The sequence below is a fragment of the Hylaeus anthracinus genome, unplaced genomic scaffold (genome assembly GCF_026225885.1).
Source record: "Hylaeus anthracinus isolate JK02 unplaced genomic scaffold, UHH_iyHylAnth1.0_haploid 0, whole genome shotgun sequence".
Classification (NCBI taxonomy): Eukaryota; Metazoa; Arthropoda; class Insecta; order Hymenoptera; family Colletidae; genus Hylaeus; species Hylaeus anthracinus.
Window position 1 is genome coordinate 13,240,617 of NW_026533254.1, and position 17,145 is coordinate 13,257,761.

The window sequence follows — 17,145 nt, forward strand, 5'->3', positions numbered from 1 at the left end:
ACGCTTTGGCAACTAGTTCCATAGATACAAAGCCTTGAACGCAATTTTATTATTCTTGATTTTCGTCTTATTTTGATGGGAAGGATAACCCTTTAAAGTTTCAGTCACCTATTGCCAAGTACTCTGGGTGTATGAAATAACGTTTGCGTCAAGACCAAAGAAGTAGCAAACGATGGATATACGAAAACAATGCAAGCCCAATTCTCTGGTCATCGAAAACATATTTTTACTCGAACAATGTCCACTGACATTGTCGGTCTGATAAGTTTAGTTATCGATGATCGCCAGAGACGAACAAGTCAATTGATACTTATCAGCTTTTTCCAGGCAATTGTAATGCAAAACATTTTATATCTCGAAAAAGAGGTACCGGCAGAAACAGAGAGTAATAATATGCAAAAGAGAAATGTAAAATATATATGTATAGAGCGTAAGATATTCTACTGGGACGAGACAGTTCGCTCGATGAAAATAGATGCGCCGTTTCGTGGCTCGATCCTTGTACAATGAATATGGCGATGCAACGCCGTGTGCATGACTGTTCTTTCACGCAGGAAAACGAATCGAAAAGCACAATAACAACACGGTCATGGTATGCGTAGGCTTACGAAACGCGAACTGGATGTGGCGATACACTTTGGAAGACGACAGCAGACAACGGCGCACTCCGTCAGTAGGTTGCACGCAAGTACACGCCGGAACGAAAACCAAACTGCAGCGCTACCGAGCGATCCACGATCCGTTTACCCTAACTTCGCGAAAGATCGAAAGATAATTGGCTAGAGGGAGATTTGGTAAAATTCTTATCTAGATGAAACATTTTGTGTAATAAATAAGAAATGAACTAGCCCTAGGTCTGATCGGGAGAAGGCATAATTGTCCATTTCGTATTTTCCCCACCAGATGGCCGCTTGCGAGAACGTTTGCTGCTTGTTGGAGATTGCATTTTAATATTCTAAAGCTAAAACAAATTTTCGCTATTCGTTTTGAATAGTGAGGAGGGAAAACATTTGTTCAAACTTTAAATAAAAAGTAATAAATGCGATCTATGCATTCGCGCACCGACTGATTCTTAATTTCTTTAATAAAAATTAAAATTTGATCGTTAGCCGAATAAATCACTCTACAGAGGTTTTGTTCGTCATCCATTAAACCATCCACCGCTCGTCTCATCCATGTTACTATGTAGATTCGTGGTTGCAAAAAAAAAAAAGAATTAAAAAAGGAAGGAAAGAATAAAAAAGATGCGAGCGTAAACGGAGCATAAAAGCGCGTGCGTTTCGCCCTTCTCATGCGCGGCTGGAACATCGTTTCCGACAACAGTCTTCAGGACCGTATTGAACTATTCCTGGCATGGCGAGCCTGAGGCGTTTCGAATTTCCATACTGAAAATATTTTGTCACAAAATTCGGAAACAAGATTTCACACATACCAACCTAATTGTACTACTATTTTTAGTCTTATCTTCCAAAGATACGCGATATCGGACAGAACATTCGCCGCCGCTTATCTAGATAAAAAGTTCGAGTCCCTTATTTGAAAGAGCTGAACGTCGTTCAAAGGTGTCTCACTAATTGTAAACGACGTTTGTATTCCTCGATCGTAAATCAATAGCTCGTAACCTTTCAGTACTAATTGTGCTTGATTATTAATTAATCGCTACTCGTTACTTACAGACACTTATTTAGTAATCGTAATCATGGATTACATTTTGCCAAACACTAGTGCATGTACGTACAGCATCGAGAGTTGCTCGCGCGCATGTACCCTTATCTGAACGAAACTTCCGTCCTGTTTATTATCGTAACGCGTTTAGTAATTCCCGATAACTAGGCTACGTATTTCGACGAGTGACGGACCCACCGTAAACCGCAAAGTTATCGATTAAGCGAAATCCTGTTTAGCAGACTATCGCGAACGAACTCGCGCCTAAAGCACAAGAAACAACAGAGCTCTTCGCGTCTAACGAGCAGAGGAATTTCTATGCACGACCATGTAGGACATCTATGGGTGTTCGTAAAACTAACTTTCGAATTCAAGCTTAATTAATAATTAGACTGCGGGTCTTTATGCATTTATAGGACATTTGAATGTACAAGAAACTACAAAATGCGAACAATATGCAAGAATATAAAAATAATTGAAAGTAAACGTCATGTTATAATAGTTGCAAAATAAAATAAATTCCTATGTAGGTTCAATTTTTCTAGGCATGTTCGCGAAGATTTTATTTTGCATAAAGATCCGCAGTCTACTTATAATATATTACTACTTCAAAAACGTCGATGCAAAGTTTCAAATCTAAAAAGGGATGGCTAGCGATGGAAAGATTCTTCAGCTTTCCAATGATATGTGTTAGGTGTAGAAATTAATTTTGTTAATATTCAATTATAGCTAAGTCTCAACAAACATAAATTTTAATGTTCTTCGGGTCGAGAATTTAGAAAATGGGTACTTGAACGTAACAAAATGACGAGTAAACACGAGTTGCAAAAGAAAAAATAAACTGTCAATTATCGTTGTTTATAATTGCTACACTGTATTAATTCCATAATGGGCTATGCCCGTATATATTGAAATAAATAAATAAATAAATAATAAATGATCGAACGTAAAGCCATAGAATAAATTTCTACACACCTAATACCATTTCGCATGAATGCCACGACACAAGAACTAAGAGGAACACGTTACAGCTGCGTCTCAACCGTGGAAACAACAAACGCTTCCAGAATCGCGCATGACTCTGGAAGTAAGCCAATGGGTTAAGCACTTTGGTAATCGAGTTGGTCGAGTACCATCGACACCTGATCGTATCAGTCCCATCGCTAGTGGTCGCCCTAATCAGAAATCGAAGCTGAGATCTAAGCTACGTGGAACGAGGGTGACCGACAATTTTCGTGAAAGTGGAGATAACAAGAGGGAAAAAACGTGGTTTCCACGGAGTCGGTCTGCGGTAAACCCCCATGGGAATTCGTCGAACGAAGTGGTAGAGGTCGAAACGCGTTGGCGGTTAGCGGTCAGGGGCCCGGTATCTCCTCTCTCTGGCGTTTACGGTTTCCGACGTGCACGGCACTGCCTATTGACGTCTGCAGTAGGTAGGCGTGGTTTCGCTCTGTCCGATAGAGGGATTATATTTACCGCACCACACAACTTTTCTCTCTGGTGCGCGGCGAACAGGGCTTCGCGTTATTCGATTAATAATGTGTCGTATTCGCAGTGCGAGGTTTGATGCGACCGGTACACGCCGACGAACCGTGCCCACACCACGGCACAGGGGTTGATTCCTCCCTCCGGACTCACGGACGTTTCCTGGCCCGGGGGTGACTTTTTTTTCTCCTGGAACGTCGTACACAAGTGCTCGTCTATCCACGGAAAACTAATTCCCCCTGAGTGAACACAGTGCTTGCTCGCAGCAAGCACTCGACACGGTTGCCAGTGACACGGTGTGCTCGTGACAGGCTTTCGCACGTCGATCCGTGACTCTTTTACGTCGTCGTGGGACACGATACACCTGTCGTCCTCCTCTTGAACGCTCTTTCAAAGAAGTTTACCTACCCGAGACGCATCCGAAAGAATGGCGGGTAACGGCGTTCCGGTTCTACTGGTCACCGCGAACGTTGGCAGTATTTTCGAGGAGGTACGTACCCATTACTTACACAACGACAGACTTTTTCTGTTTTCGTTTACACCAGTCGCACGACCCTGAGCGATCGATCGCGCGTCGCGATTTACACGTTCGTACGTGACACGACCTACTTCTTTCTTCCTTTCTCCCCGTTTCTTCCTTCTTTTTCAGCCTCGCCGTTTGTTTGGCGCGTCTTTCGTACGATGCTATCGTCGCGATACGCGCTGGCCATGCTTGTGTCCTGCCTTGGCATCTTTCGTCTTCGTTCCAACGATTTTTCTTTTTGTATCCTTGTTTTCCTCGACGTCGGGAACCGTACATCCTCGTGGCACTGTTGCACGCGACGTGCGTTTATAATTCAAATACACTCCACGACAAAACGACAGAAAACACCCTTGGATTTTTTCGGATTTTCGGAAACTATTGCTACACAATTTTTGTGTAACCTTGTATATCAGAAGTAGATCAAGTTTTCATCAGTTGTTTGTTTAACACGTTGATCGCCATGTCACCCATATACGGGTGACAGTGCTTTTCACTGAAGAACTGAAAAAAAATTAATTCTGAAAATCAACCATCAAAGGGAATGAAATTAAACGAAATTCATGAATTTTTATGAAGTTACAAAAATAAATACGACGATTAATGTTTGATTATACAGTCTCCAGTAGTTTAAATGATATTTCATTTTAGCAGAAACTATTAATAAGAATATTTGTCTGGCATTCAATGTGTTAATGAGAATTAGAATTTATATTATGGAATGAATTTATATTTCAGGATGAAGTAATAGACACTTATCTGTATCACTATTTCATTGAATGAACATTGTAAATGGATCACTGAAATGTACTCCTATTCGTTGTATATTATTTGAATAAAATTGTGTCCATCTTTGCTATACAAAAGTGTATCTTGGTAACATGTGTCAAAGTTTGTATCTGTGTAGAGTATTTTCCAGGAATTTGATTTGTTTATATGAAAAACAAGTGTAAAAATGATAGGACAGCAGTAATACTTGAAGCAGTTACCGAGCAACAGTTGGAAGATCAAGATTGATTGACATCTCACTCAATTATTTTACTGTAATAAATATTGTGAATCACAAATACAGTCATTGTTCTTTGAATATCAGTTTAGGGATGTTAAAATGAGACACAAGTATGCAACTAAACATTATAGAACATACACAGAGACAGTTAGCTTCAATATTCATTCAATATTCAACATGAATTCTATTCTATTCTACACAGACAAACTAAAAGCAGAGATTGAAGATTAGAATACAATCTCATAAAAAAAAAAAATGATAATATCATTACTGTTACTTGTACGTGTCCTATTGTCCTGTCATGTTTCAACTCTTGCTCTATAGTATATATACATTGACAATTTTTCTAAGATAATATTCACACAAAATTAGTTATTCCTTACTGGATACAATGTCTCCTATTCTTCCTAAACAATGTTATTTTCATGCCTTGTTATAGCTGCCAAATGCAAATACTATAGGGGTATCCAATCATTTTGTCTTGGAGTGTACTACACGCATGCAGAACCGTGTGTTACGTCTACCAACGACTTCCTACGATTGCATGTTTGTTATCGGTCGCGTAAATTTACATAGGGCCGAATTACACCTTCCCCTTGAGCCGATTGATACGTTGATGGCTTACGATCGACGATCTATGCGATTTTTACCCGTAACGGGTCCTATTATTTGTACGTGAAAAGAACAATGAAGTAGCAACCATAAGCTAAAATGTTTTCGAATTTTTCAATATTCTGTTATTATTAAATTTTTTTCAACAACGAAACAGACGTAACGTTCGTTTAATAATTGCTTATCTCTAATAATGTCAAAGTTTTAAAAATGGTTCTATTTTTTTGCAGCCTAGCGTTATGTTGAAAATTTGGACGGAAGAATTTTTATCTGTAAGTATCACAGATATGATGCATTGTCATTGCGTAAATATAACGCGTATTTACATTCACGTGGTATACTTTCCACAGACTATATTGAGGCTGGATCCAAAGTTTATTGCACTGCACTGCCAAGAAGTAGGTGGAAAAAATTATGAAGAAAGTATGAGGCATGTCGAAGACTTTGTTAGGTAATACGTTATTTTATTGTATTTTATTGACTGAATGTATTCTTATCTTTAATGATGTTAGTATTGCACGACCGATAATAATTATATTGTGTTACGGATGAAAGAGAATCTCTAGGAAATCTTGTTAAAGCGAAGCTTCTTGAAAGGTTTCCATGGACAGACCTATTTAAGCCTAACTAAATTAATGGAATAAAAACTAATTCTTAATCCTCTAGTAACTTTTAAATGAAAATTGTATAATTTTTAAGTAATATTAAATATTCTATTAAATTTTTCACCAAACTGTTTGACATAATATCTTGTAGAGTTTATACGTAAGCTGTTTTAAAACTATACTAAGACAAATAGGTTTCCTTGGTTACTATATTGAATGTGATTTAACGCATAAGCGACAGAAAGGGATAAAAATAGATGATCATGCGTGGTTCTATGGTTGAGTGAGCCACTTCAAAAGATGGGTTTATCGAATGATATTGATAGGGGAGCAATGTAAAAGAAAAGCCTGAAAATATATTGATTCTTCTAGCTATTATGAAAAGTTTTAAATCTCCATTGTTTCTGCAAAGTTTAATTTAATCTAATAAAATTATCTTCTGCAGGTTACTTATGTCGTCAGAAGAGTTAAGGCTGTTTGATAAAATCAGAGTATTTTTAGACGAGGACTATTCGTCTGCTGAACATTTTACGGTATGTAAAGTAAAAAATATGATACATTTTACAATTTATAACAGCACATAATTCTATCTATGTGAATTGTTACAGGCACTTGGAAACTTTTACTTCGTACACGAATCTTTGAAAGAAGTTTTGTTATGGGACTTCCAAGGTACGATGTTTCCCCTGCTTTGCAAAATATATTCATATTTTTGAAAACAGTATATGCTTAATTGTTGTTACAATTGTAGAATGTACTTTTGTACCAGTAAGTGGAAAAGAGGTTCATTCTGGTAACATAGAAGCAGTTGCAACCAAAGAAAAAGCAAAGTTTCCTCAGGAATTTTTTCCAGAATGTAAATGGTCTAGAAAAGGATTTCTGAGAACACGATGGAGTATTAGTGGAACAGTTTTTGATCTCATAAACATACACTTATTTCATGATGCCAGTAACTTCATCGCTATGGAAACGGTAAGCGATATAACCACTCTATGAATAGCTTTGTAACTAATTTATTTATGTGATAATTTATTTTCAGTTCCCATCTGTATACAGTAAAACGCGCAGGAGAGCGCTCGAGCATACATTAGATAGGTTTCATAACGATAAATATCCAAATGTACCATACTTTTTATTCGGAGACTTTAATTTTAGAACAGACACGGCTAGCGTAATTAAAGTAAGCGAGAGCTAATATTCCATCCTATTCTTTGTCCCTACGAAAGCCCGATAAAACACAAAACTTCTGCTCTGTTTTTGCATAGAAACTTACAGAAGATACTCAAGAAAGAACATTATCGAATAAAGGAAATGTTTCGAAACTGCAATTTCACAATAAAGACGATGATCTCATACTAACATTAGGAAAGAAAGAATTTTCTCATTTCGAACATCAAAACGTTTTTATGAAAAATAGCGGACAGTGGGTAAGTAAATAATTGTTCGAACATTACGTTGTATAATGTTACTTATAATGTTGCATTAACAATTAGGAAGACCATAATGAAATTACCGATATTTATGTAGCTACGTGAATATGACAAAGAGCTGGAAGACTTTGATGGAAGACTATTTGAATTTCCCATTGAATTTGTACCCAGTTACCCGTTTGAGGAAGATGTCAATGAAGGTTCAAATTATATGCAGACAAGAGTTCCAGCTTGGTGCGACCGAGTTCTACTGAGCTCTACAGCGAAAATGCTAGTCCAAGATGTATGGAATATGTTTGTTAAACTTCTAACGTACGTTCTTCAAACAAGACTTTCGTATAATACGATATTATTTTCTTTTTAATCAGACATCATCATCGGATGCCGTGGAATATGGGATAATAGGTCCGACAACCTGCATGGGTGACCATAAGGTGAGACACGTTTATTTTCTAACTTTCGAAAGAGGTACTGGCTCGTTTCTACTTATTATACTGGGTACATATACTTACACACTTCCTAGTTCTTATTCTGATGATTCATTCTTTTAATTATTATGGTGCAGCCTGTTTTTCTGGAGTTTCGAATGAATCTTTAAGCACTAAGGTACCTATCTATGAACTGTCTGCCTGTTCTTATCTTGGTTTTACCCCTATATCCTATATTTCTGCTAGTACTCCACTATCTTGTTTATAAGTACATAGGGGCTTGTTCGGTGTAGTTGGTTCAGTGTAGCTCACTTATAAATTCACGTCTTTAATGATTTCGAACATCACGATTCTAATTAACATTCCGCTATTTTTATCATCGAATTAAGCGAATATATTTTATTTAATCGTCCCAGGTATGCACTTTAATCGCTTGTTCGATACATTTTCCATACGACTCATAATGTTCAAACTAAAAACCTTACAGTACCATAGTCCTTTGATAACAATTACAACAAAGTTAAAAAAAAAAAAAAAAGATCTAGTACTCATCGAAGTATATTTAACGTTACAATCCCGATAGATCATCTACTAAATTCAAGAGTATTTAGTATGTTACAAACGTCGAGTATCATGTTACCATATTACTGTACCAAAAGTATTTCGTTTTTGTATCATTGTCCTGACTTACATTAATATTAGTTAGACTTTTTATAGAGTCCTACCATATGAGGAATGTCCCTCCATTTCTTCATAGCGATGCACGATAATACATAAGGATCGTCCATTTTTTCCCGTTTGCAGCCAGTCTACTTGAGGGTTAATCTCGCCTCGGACGAAGGTATGATAAACTGCTGCAACTTGTCACGTGCACCTGAGTTTTGCTTTCGAGTGCCAGAGAATTACGTGGAGTTATTGTCCATGTTGCCTGATTATAGTAGTTACGTTAGCCGACGGATCAATTACACCGATCGTTCGACTAATCTGTTGCACGCAGCACCCATTAAGCATGATCCCTACACTCCTGATAGCATGGACAGCCCGAGTCCAAATGCTATAATAGTAGCCTCTAGCGAGGTTCCAGACGTAGATCTAGGTAACATAAACGAATGCGACGACAACGCTACGTTGTCATCCGCACACGCGTCGAGCATAGTCAGGCGCGTCGACAGAGCTGTATCGCCAGCCTTGTTGAAATCAAAGCTAGAACTGATCGTACGAAGTAAAAAACAGGAGGCAACGGACACGGACCAAGACGTGACCGATATCAAACGAAGCCCAAGCGATTGCTGTTTGCGATCCTGGCCTAATACCGATGAACAACGATGGACCGTACGAACAGACAGATGCAACAGCGATGTTTCGTGGCAGAGATCGCATCTCCTTACTCAAGCATGGATTCAGGGTAAAGGGCAGCAAGGGTATCATTCCTTTGGTGATTTTATTAATAGATCGTCCTTGAAGTCAACTCCGTTGGATGGCGTCGAAGGCTTACCGCCCGACTTGATTATACCAAGGATATCGATTATAAATGCGAGTAATTTCGAGTCAAACGAAAGTTCCGTGTACTTGCACGACGACAAGTACAGCAACTACTCGGACAATAAGCTGAGCACATACTCGGATGGCCGAACGAAGAGTCTAAGCGGCGAGGCGTTCAGTTCAGAAAAATCAGACGAACTTTGCGACAAAATAGACGATGAGAGTAACAGACTGAATTCGAAGAAAGCAGGTATCAAAGCGGATATGTATCTGCAGGACATAGGCGAGCTTCTAACGAATCAAGATACTTGCACGATGATTGTTAGTACAAATCTTTTTCAAATGGGAAGCAAAACGGATGATAGCAAAATGTGCGATGTCAAAGAACAACATTTAAATGAAATTATAGATACCGCGCAGAACGTGAAACATAACGACAGGAGGGATCAGTATGTCATTCACTGTCCCAAGGGACAAACTTTAAGATTCCAGTCGTCTCCAACATTACAGGAGACTGAACCCTCCGAAACGGAGGCGGATAGTATGAAAGAGGAGCAAACGAATTCCAATAAAATAGACGTATGCAACGAAGTAGAAATTTCGGGATGCGAAGGCAATAATGAAATTCTGGCTTTGAGAGAAACTACGAGAAGCAATTCCGTGCAAAGTCAAGATACCGGGGATTACACTGAGAGCGTTAAATTGAAATTGAAAGCGTGTAAAGTCACGGAAAGGTGTAAACACAATATCGTTGGGAAGAAGAGTAGATGCCAAAAGTGTTGTTGCATTGTATTGTGAAGAGACACTTCGACTTTTGTTTCGCACTACATTATGTTCCTTATTTATTTTATAACGTCATAGTCATTCTTCTCGCGTCTACTTACACGTAACTTTCGTCTCGATGGTTTTCATATCAACTTTCTTTTTTTATATCCAACTATCACGTTGGAGAATCGAAAACATAATTTATTTGTTAGGGAAGAACTTAATACGAAGACACTCGTCATGTATTTTTTTTTCTTCTTCTTTTTTTTTTTATACCGAACAATCGTCCAGATACGCGAAACTGTCATTGAAGAATTTGACGGGATCGTCTTTTTTACGATTTTAACGTAATGACGCTTGTTACGATAGATTCTTAATAAATAAGCTAGATTAGAGCGGAACTCCTTTAGAGACTATTAAAATATCCCGCTTACGCTCTGTTGAATACTACGGATTTTCATATTGTACGTGCATGCCGCAAGACGTTTTTATTTTTAAAGTGTCTTCTGCATGTGCATGATACTCGTCTTCGTACAGTATGCACTTTCGTTAGGAAATACTTGGTGATACGAATTACGTATATCCACAGTTAAAGCGTGAGCTTGGTTGATGTATGTACTCGTTGAAAAATGTGCGCACTTCCGCTAGTAAGTAAATAAATATATGCACACCTCGACTCGTTTAATTGTTTAAATAGGACGCGAAACAGAACCGAATTGTGTTTGCATTTCTCGCGGTACACGCTTTAACTGTAGATATTAAATGAAATAAACAGTATATTATTGTTGTATAGTGTTATGTCGTTATGTACGAATCAGAGTATCCAAATGACTGTGTCGATGTATAATATCGAACAATACGTACGATGTATTAATGTGTATGGAATAGTATCGTTATGTTACCGAACACGTACCGACCAATTGTCTCATTTATGCACCAAGGGTTACATGCTCGACAAAGTTGTTGCCTCGCAATCCTTCATCGCAACAGTCATCAACGATCCGACGATTAACCGTGATTTCTCAATTCTCATACAAATATCACATCGATGTTTTTTTTTTTTTGTTTTGTTTTGTTTAATCGAAACTGTGTACAAAAACCTGTGTCTCTGTATGCATCGTATATCCTTGCCAACTGTGTCTACCATAGCATGTTAGTATAATGCACATGTAGTCCGGATACGTGGACTCGACTGCCAAAGTATAGTGTCGTTATTATATAGCAATAAGAAGATATTATCTTTATTTACAGAAAGAGTTAATGCCACGTTATTTTTCTTCTATGTTATTGCCGAGTTACCGATGCTTGTTCAGAAGCTTTCCTAAGTATTCGATCACGTTAAAAAAAAAAAATTGTTACTTAAATGTTAAGAACGATATTAACTCGTAGTGTCCCGACGAAAGGCTCGAGAGTTGATTCGAGTTTCTGTTTCGGGGTGTTTTCGTCAAATCGTAGTCAATACCGTTAAACGTAAGGTAGTTTACATATCGATGAACGTATTTCTTTGAGTCTTGCCAAAAAAAGTTAACCACACGCAGTACAAGAGATAGCGTCGCAATAATAGCAACGTTAAATTGTTCCCTTCGTTGAATAAAGTGCTCGAGAAAGTTATATATTTATATAGGTACTTAGCAAACTATAATTTGTAATTTTTATTCTGCCGGACCGATTTGAGATCTTTGAATCTAAGCGCAATAAACACCGCAGATTCGAACAATCGATTAATTATATATCAACTTTTTTTTTTTTTATCCTACTACACTTACGACCCTTAAGACGCTAGCAAATATTTGTCTCGTTTGTAAATATAAATTTATTTTTAATACAACCGACAGTTGCTTTTTTTCATTTATGCCCTTTGTGACATATTCTCACGGTTCGTAAATATCATCGAGAAAAACTTTTATGCGCGAATATGGCGTTCATTTTTGCTTCGCATATATATGTATACATATACAGGGTGTCCTAAAAATGTTGAAACAGCTTGAAAGAGGTGGTTCAGGAGGTGATTTGAAGCAACTTTTTCCTTAGCAAAAATGTTGTCCGAGGCTTCGTTGAGGAGATATTAACGGAAAACCCCGACCAATCAGAGCGCGAGTATGCCGGTGGAGCGGTCGTGGTAGCGTATGAGCGAAGCCGGCTAGCGCGTAGCCTACGCTCCACCGGCATACTCGCGCTCTGATTGGTCAGTGTTTTCCGTTAATATTTCCTCAACGAAACCTCGGACAATATTATCGCTAAGGAAAAAGTTGTTTCAAATCACCTCCCGAACCACCTCTTTCAAGGTGTTACAACATTTTTGGAACACCCTGTATATATATTTTTTTAATCAATTTTCGATTTTACACGTTCGTCACTGTTTTCTGCACGTTGCATCGTAGCGCTCTGTTAATGTTTCACATTTTTATATACCCATTTCGACACAGCAGAGCAGATTAAAGTGAATCGCGAAACTAATTTTCATCGAGAATAAACCGAGCATTGAAAAACATGGCAGTTCGTTCTTTTGAATTCAGTACTATTTCCCTCCACTCGCCTCACGACACTCGACGAATTTGAAGTTAAAATTCTACGCTTCAGAACGAATCGACAACATGAAATTGTATTTACCTAATCGAACCCTATCACCTATAGCGAATAGAATCACTGTTACGTTAAATACGTGTCCAAAGAGACATACTCTCTTACCTTGATCTGCTCTGCCAAGATTCGAAAACAGTAAGTGAATGCATGATTCCTGATCGCAGACACGACGAACGGGGAGCCTGAATCGGGTACGATGTTTGGCTTGAGTCGTGAGATACTCAACAACAATAACAACAACCACAACGGCAGCAACAATAACAACAACGGCGCAACAACCATCACGAGATACATACACATTAAGCACGCGGATTCGTCGGTTAAGATTTTCCGCGAGACGACAGTTTGATACCGCAGCCGCCATTCAAACCGAATTACGTGAACTGATATTTCTCGATCGCGTCGCAACGAATCGCATTTATCGATTCTAACCTATCGATCGGACGCGAATGCGAATCGCACGGCACTGTCTTTGAACTCGTCGCGATACACTTGCGCATAAGTCAAGTCACGAGATGTATGGTAAAGTCACGCAAAGTTACGTTAACATCGGGATTATGGCAGAATTATTTTACGCGTCGAGCAACTAGGCTAGGTTTGCGCTATACGAACCGGCGAAGAATGTCGCGACCGACAAGCCGTGTCCTCGATCAAAATATTTTTTGCGCGCGTACACGAAAGGCAGTCTTGCTTACTTTAGGTATGTTTACACGAAATTCGACACAATGTTCGTGGACCGTTAATTCTTGTGTGACCTTTTCAAATAATGTAACCAGATTTATGAGCCCCCTATACAATATGGCACGAATTAAAGCGTACTTGCTCCTCCTATAAGGAGAACTATAATTAAGGAACTTAAACTTTGAACGTCGGGATGCTTTAGCATGCTCATTTATAAAAGGCTAAACAACATTCTTGTATTGCAGAAGGCTAATTGTATTCGCGTTAGCATTTATGGTTTCTTTTTGAACAATGAGAATCGATCACTACCTACGTTAACACTTTACCGACCACGATTGGACATGCAATTAAATTTCATGATATCTTTTATTTTTGTAACGTTCGTATTATATAATTTTCAGATTAATATATATATATTAATCTGAAAAAAAAAATATATATATACATAATATATATGTATATATATGTATATGTATATATAAAAGTAATGTCGTTTCTTTTACATTCAATTCAAACTTTCCAATAAATTTCTATCTTTAATTCACTATACAATCGCCCTCATTGTCAGAGCAGCCTTGTCACCTAGTGTGCAAATTTTCAATGCCAGAAATATCAATGAGCTGATAAATGATAAACAAGTATTTAAGATGACCAAAATGACATTACTTTCCAGTCCACCTAATAATATATATATCTTAATAATAACGAGAGCATACGATGCTATCCTGGTAATAGACAACAAAGTATTGCCGTGGTAAAAATTCAACTAGTAGGCTACCAGTCGGTAAAGTGTTAATACAACCTATCGATAAGTGTACGTAATACCTACATATGTCAAAGGGAAATTGATACATCTGGTGACGTTATTCTTAAATGTTGGATTAAAGACGTGAATGTTCTCGTAGAGCGTTTGGGTGTCGTTAAATGTGTCATGGAGATACGACTGTAGCGTGGGGAAATGATAACTTAACATTATAAGTTGTGAATGTATTTGGAATTATTAATGTAACGACGCGTATCTGTCGGTACAATCGCGTACGCGATAAATAACTGTTTTACTTTTTAAGTGTTCGGTGTTCCTACACTATATTCTCGCGAAGAGTTCTTCCCGTAAAGACGAGCAGAGATTTACGATATATACATAGATAGCGTTTTCGAGGAATATTGTTCGATGCGACATTACCGTGGCACCTTACTTTTTCCATAATTGTTGTTTAAACTAGGAGGTTAGAATTGCTACGATTGCTGCCAAAATAATTCGATTTAATTTTTTTGCAACGATTCGAGCAGTTTGAAATTTTATTGCACAACGTTAACCACGATTACCTCCGAATTTATAAACGGATGGTTACACCTGAGGCGGGCAATTGAAATTTCCAGTTGCAACTTCGCGCGTGGCGATTCTTTTATTTACGACTTCGAAAGTACAGTGTAGGACGAAATTATAGTCCACCCAACGTTTTTATCTACATTTAGAGATATACGTAACGAAAACCTTGGTTGGGTTATCGCTTTGTCTCGCACTGTACACGCATGCTCGCGTATTCATCCCTATCGATATATCGACGGTGCTTCCACGAGAAATCCGTCACAGTCGAATACATATATATGTAATTGTGTGTGGTGTTTTATCGTATGCGATTTCAACCAGGGAAGTTGAAGAAAAATTATTATCATTAAAAATTAACGAGCTTCCCTTGCGAGTCGTTCGATGTTCAAAGAGAAAGTTGGCAATTTCCGACGAAACTTGTTCAAAGACATTTGATCCACGATAATTTCTAAATCCGATCCAGTTGAACTAAATTCGAGGGTACATTCCACTAGGGTAACTACTAGCTAGTGAACTCCAAGCCGACAAAGCAAATATATTATAGGAAGTAAACGTTAAAAAAAAGAAATACTCTGTAGACGTCATAGAACGTACGCATTTGCACGCAATATAACTGTACTCCCCATGTACCTACGATGAATGTCAAAAATCCATTGCGGACGCTTGCCGCTGATACTTAAGAGCCCTTGTAACACCGCTGCTAACTTTACGCTATTGGCGAATTCGCATGGGAATGTGGCATTTTACTAATGCTGTCCACAAATACGTTTACTGAGAAGATGAGAACGAAGTAAACTAAACTGCGACAGGGTCGAATCAGATGGCAATGGAATCAAGTATTTTTTAATTCTATATAGCATATCAGTATCTGAATAGGACTGATTCTCCGCGCACAAACCGTATCACACGTCCCTCGTCAAATCGGCGTGTTGACACCAGTGATGGGCAAAACCCTAGGCTTCGAATAAATCTGAAGTTTGCTAATATGTTTGTCTCGCTTCTTTCCTTGGAAAATGTTCAAAAGAGGAAATGAGACAAACATGTCGGCAAACTTCAGATTTATTCGAAGCCTAGGGTTTTGCCCATCACTGGTCGACACAGGGAATTAATGCGAGTCCTATTATGTGATTGGTGTCTACATCTTTTCGGTAAACGGATAATAGTCTTTACGCACTTTTGAACTCTTCCATGCGTCGTGCTGTGATTGCAAAACACGGCATAGGCTGTGACCAGGCACGTCCACACGAGGCTCCGAAGCTCAAGCACTTGTTACGACTATGTCCCGATAGGGTGGGCGTACTACATATAACGACTGCGCGGTCTCTCGATTCACTCTGTTCCGGGGACTACGTCATACTGGCGTCTCTTTCTCTCTCACGACCATGGCGCATGGAAGGGATGAGTCGCGCATGGAAGGGGAAGGGGTTTCGCGAAAGGCTCCGCCGTGGGCGACGCTGCTTCGCGCGGTGCCCTTCCTCGCAACTTTCTTCGCATTTCTATTTTTTAATTTAGAGAACTGTTAAAGATTTTCGAACAAAACTCGCCGGACCATTACACCCCCCGCGTTTTGCGCTTTCGATTATTGCCTTTGGTGCGACAAACGACGTATATAGTTATTTTATAAGAACAGTTATTGTATTCGGAGAAATGGTAAACTCGAGTGACTCGAGACGTTTACCTACGACTGCTTTTAAATCCGTTCCATCTTACACGTTTTGCGAGTTTAACGCGACAGCGACGTCGGTAAGCGTAGACGTAGTAATAGAATGTCTTCGAGGTTTTTACGCTTACTCGACGGAAAGCCTTGCTGCTTGTTTCGCGACATACACACAAATTTTACTCGGGCTCCCCTTAAAATTCCTTTGCCAAACGCTACTCGAAATGTCTACCAATGTGTATGTCGACGATAATCGGAAGTCATTCCTTGAGAATTACCCGTAAGATAAAGTCAACGCGTGAGGAGAATGTAATAGACTTATAGGGTTGACTAATTTAGCGAAACATTCCTTTGCATATCTGAGGCCCGCTGGCCTCCCTATAGCTCAGGTACCTCGGCATCGCTAAACCCGTACTGTAGCTACGATCAAATAGCTACAGCCCTTGAGGGAGTAAGGGTGTCCCAAAAATGTTGTAACACCTTGAAAGGGGTGATTCGGGAGGTGAACTTTTTCCTTAGCGAAAATGTTGTCCGAGGCTTCGTTGAGGAGATATTAACAGAAAACCCCAGACCAATCAGAACGCGCGTATACCGGTGGAGCGTAGGCTACGCGCTAGCCTGCTTCGCTCATACACTACCGCGGCCGCTCTATCAGTATACTCGCGCTCTGATTGGTCAGTGTTTTCCGTTAATATCTCTTCAACGAAGCCTCGGACAACACTTTCGCTAAGGAAAAAGTTGCTTCAAATGACCTCCCGAACCACCCCTTTCAAGGTGTTACAACATTTTTGGGACACCCTGTAGTTCAGTGTACGCTACTAATGTCTAACCAATTTTCAAATGGTCGCTATGGTGCATCCCATGGAAGTCTATTATTCTTCTCGCGTGTCGAC

General features: G+C 38.9%; 2 protein-coding genes and 1 long non-coding RNA gene across 11 annotated transcripts in view; 2 read left to right on the forward strand and 1 right to left on the reverse strand.

Annotated features, from left to right (window-relative positions):
* LOC128891516 (uncharacterized) overlaps positions 1–825 on the forward strand; it is a 6,862-nt gene extending 6,037 nt beyond the window's left edge. The window contains exon 2 of the long non-coding RNA XR_008460849.1: positions 603–825. This is a non-coding gene — a long non-coding RNA (uncharacterized LOC128891516). The remainder of the gene's footprint in view (positions 1–602) is intronic.
* LOC128891251 (epsilon-sarcoglycan) overlaps positions 1–12,860 on the reverse strand; it is a 24,828-nt gene extending 11,968 nt beyond the window's left edge. Inside the window, exon 1 of one of the 4 annotated variants that reach the window (XM_054150683.1) lies at positions 12,690–12,860. The gene's annotated coding sequence lies outside the window, so the exon portion shown is untranslated. The other 3 variants (XM_054150667.1, XM_054150658.1, XM_054150675.1) reach the window with 3 other exon arrangements.
* On the forward strand, positions 3,498–15,574 carry LOC128891224 (inositol polyphosphate-5-phosphatase A). 6 transcript variants are annotated; one of them, XM_054150602.1, is made up of 13 exons: positions 3,498–3,640; positions 5,522–5,563; positions 5,642–5,742; positions 6,342–6,429; positions 6,505–6,568; positions 6,648–6,868; positions 6,936–7,076; positions 7,162–7,323; positions 7,424–7,609; positions 7,695–7,760; positions 7,892–7,932; positions 8,559–8,595; positions 12,749–12,852. In XM_054150602.1, the coding sequence occupies exons 1-11, from the start codon at positions 3,578–3,580 to the stop codon at positions 7,922–7,924; spliced, it is 1,167 nt and encodes a 388-aa protein (XP_054006577.1). In that variant the 5' UTR covers positions 3,498–3,577; the 3' UTR covers positions 7,925–7,932; positions 8,559–8,595; positions 12,749–12,852. The 6 variants fall into 6 exon arrangements, with proteins under 6 accessions (XP_054006577.1, XP_054006557.1, XP_054006586.1 ...); XM_054150582.1 differs by lacking the exon at positions 7,892–7,932 and having other exon boundaries at positions 12,749–15,574; XM_054150611.1 differs by lacking the exon at positions 8,559–8,595 and having other exon boundaries at positions 12,749–12,861.
* The last annotated feature ends 1,571 nt before the right edge of the window (positions 15,575–17,145 follow it).

Coding starts and splice junctions, on each gene's coding strand:
- LOC128891224 (XM_054150582.1), top strand. CDS start 3,578: ATGGCGGGTAACGGCGTTCCGGTTCTACTGGTCACCGCGAACGTTGGC. Junction 6,869..6,935: donor ACTTCATCGCTATGGAAACG/GTAAGCGATATA, acceptor ATTTATTTTCAG/TTCCCATCTGTATACAGTAA. Junction 8,596..12,748: donor TAATCTCGCCTCGGACGAAG/GTATGATAAACT, acceptor TCCTGATCGCAG/ACACGACGAACGGGGAGCCT.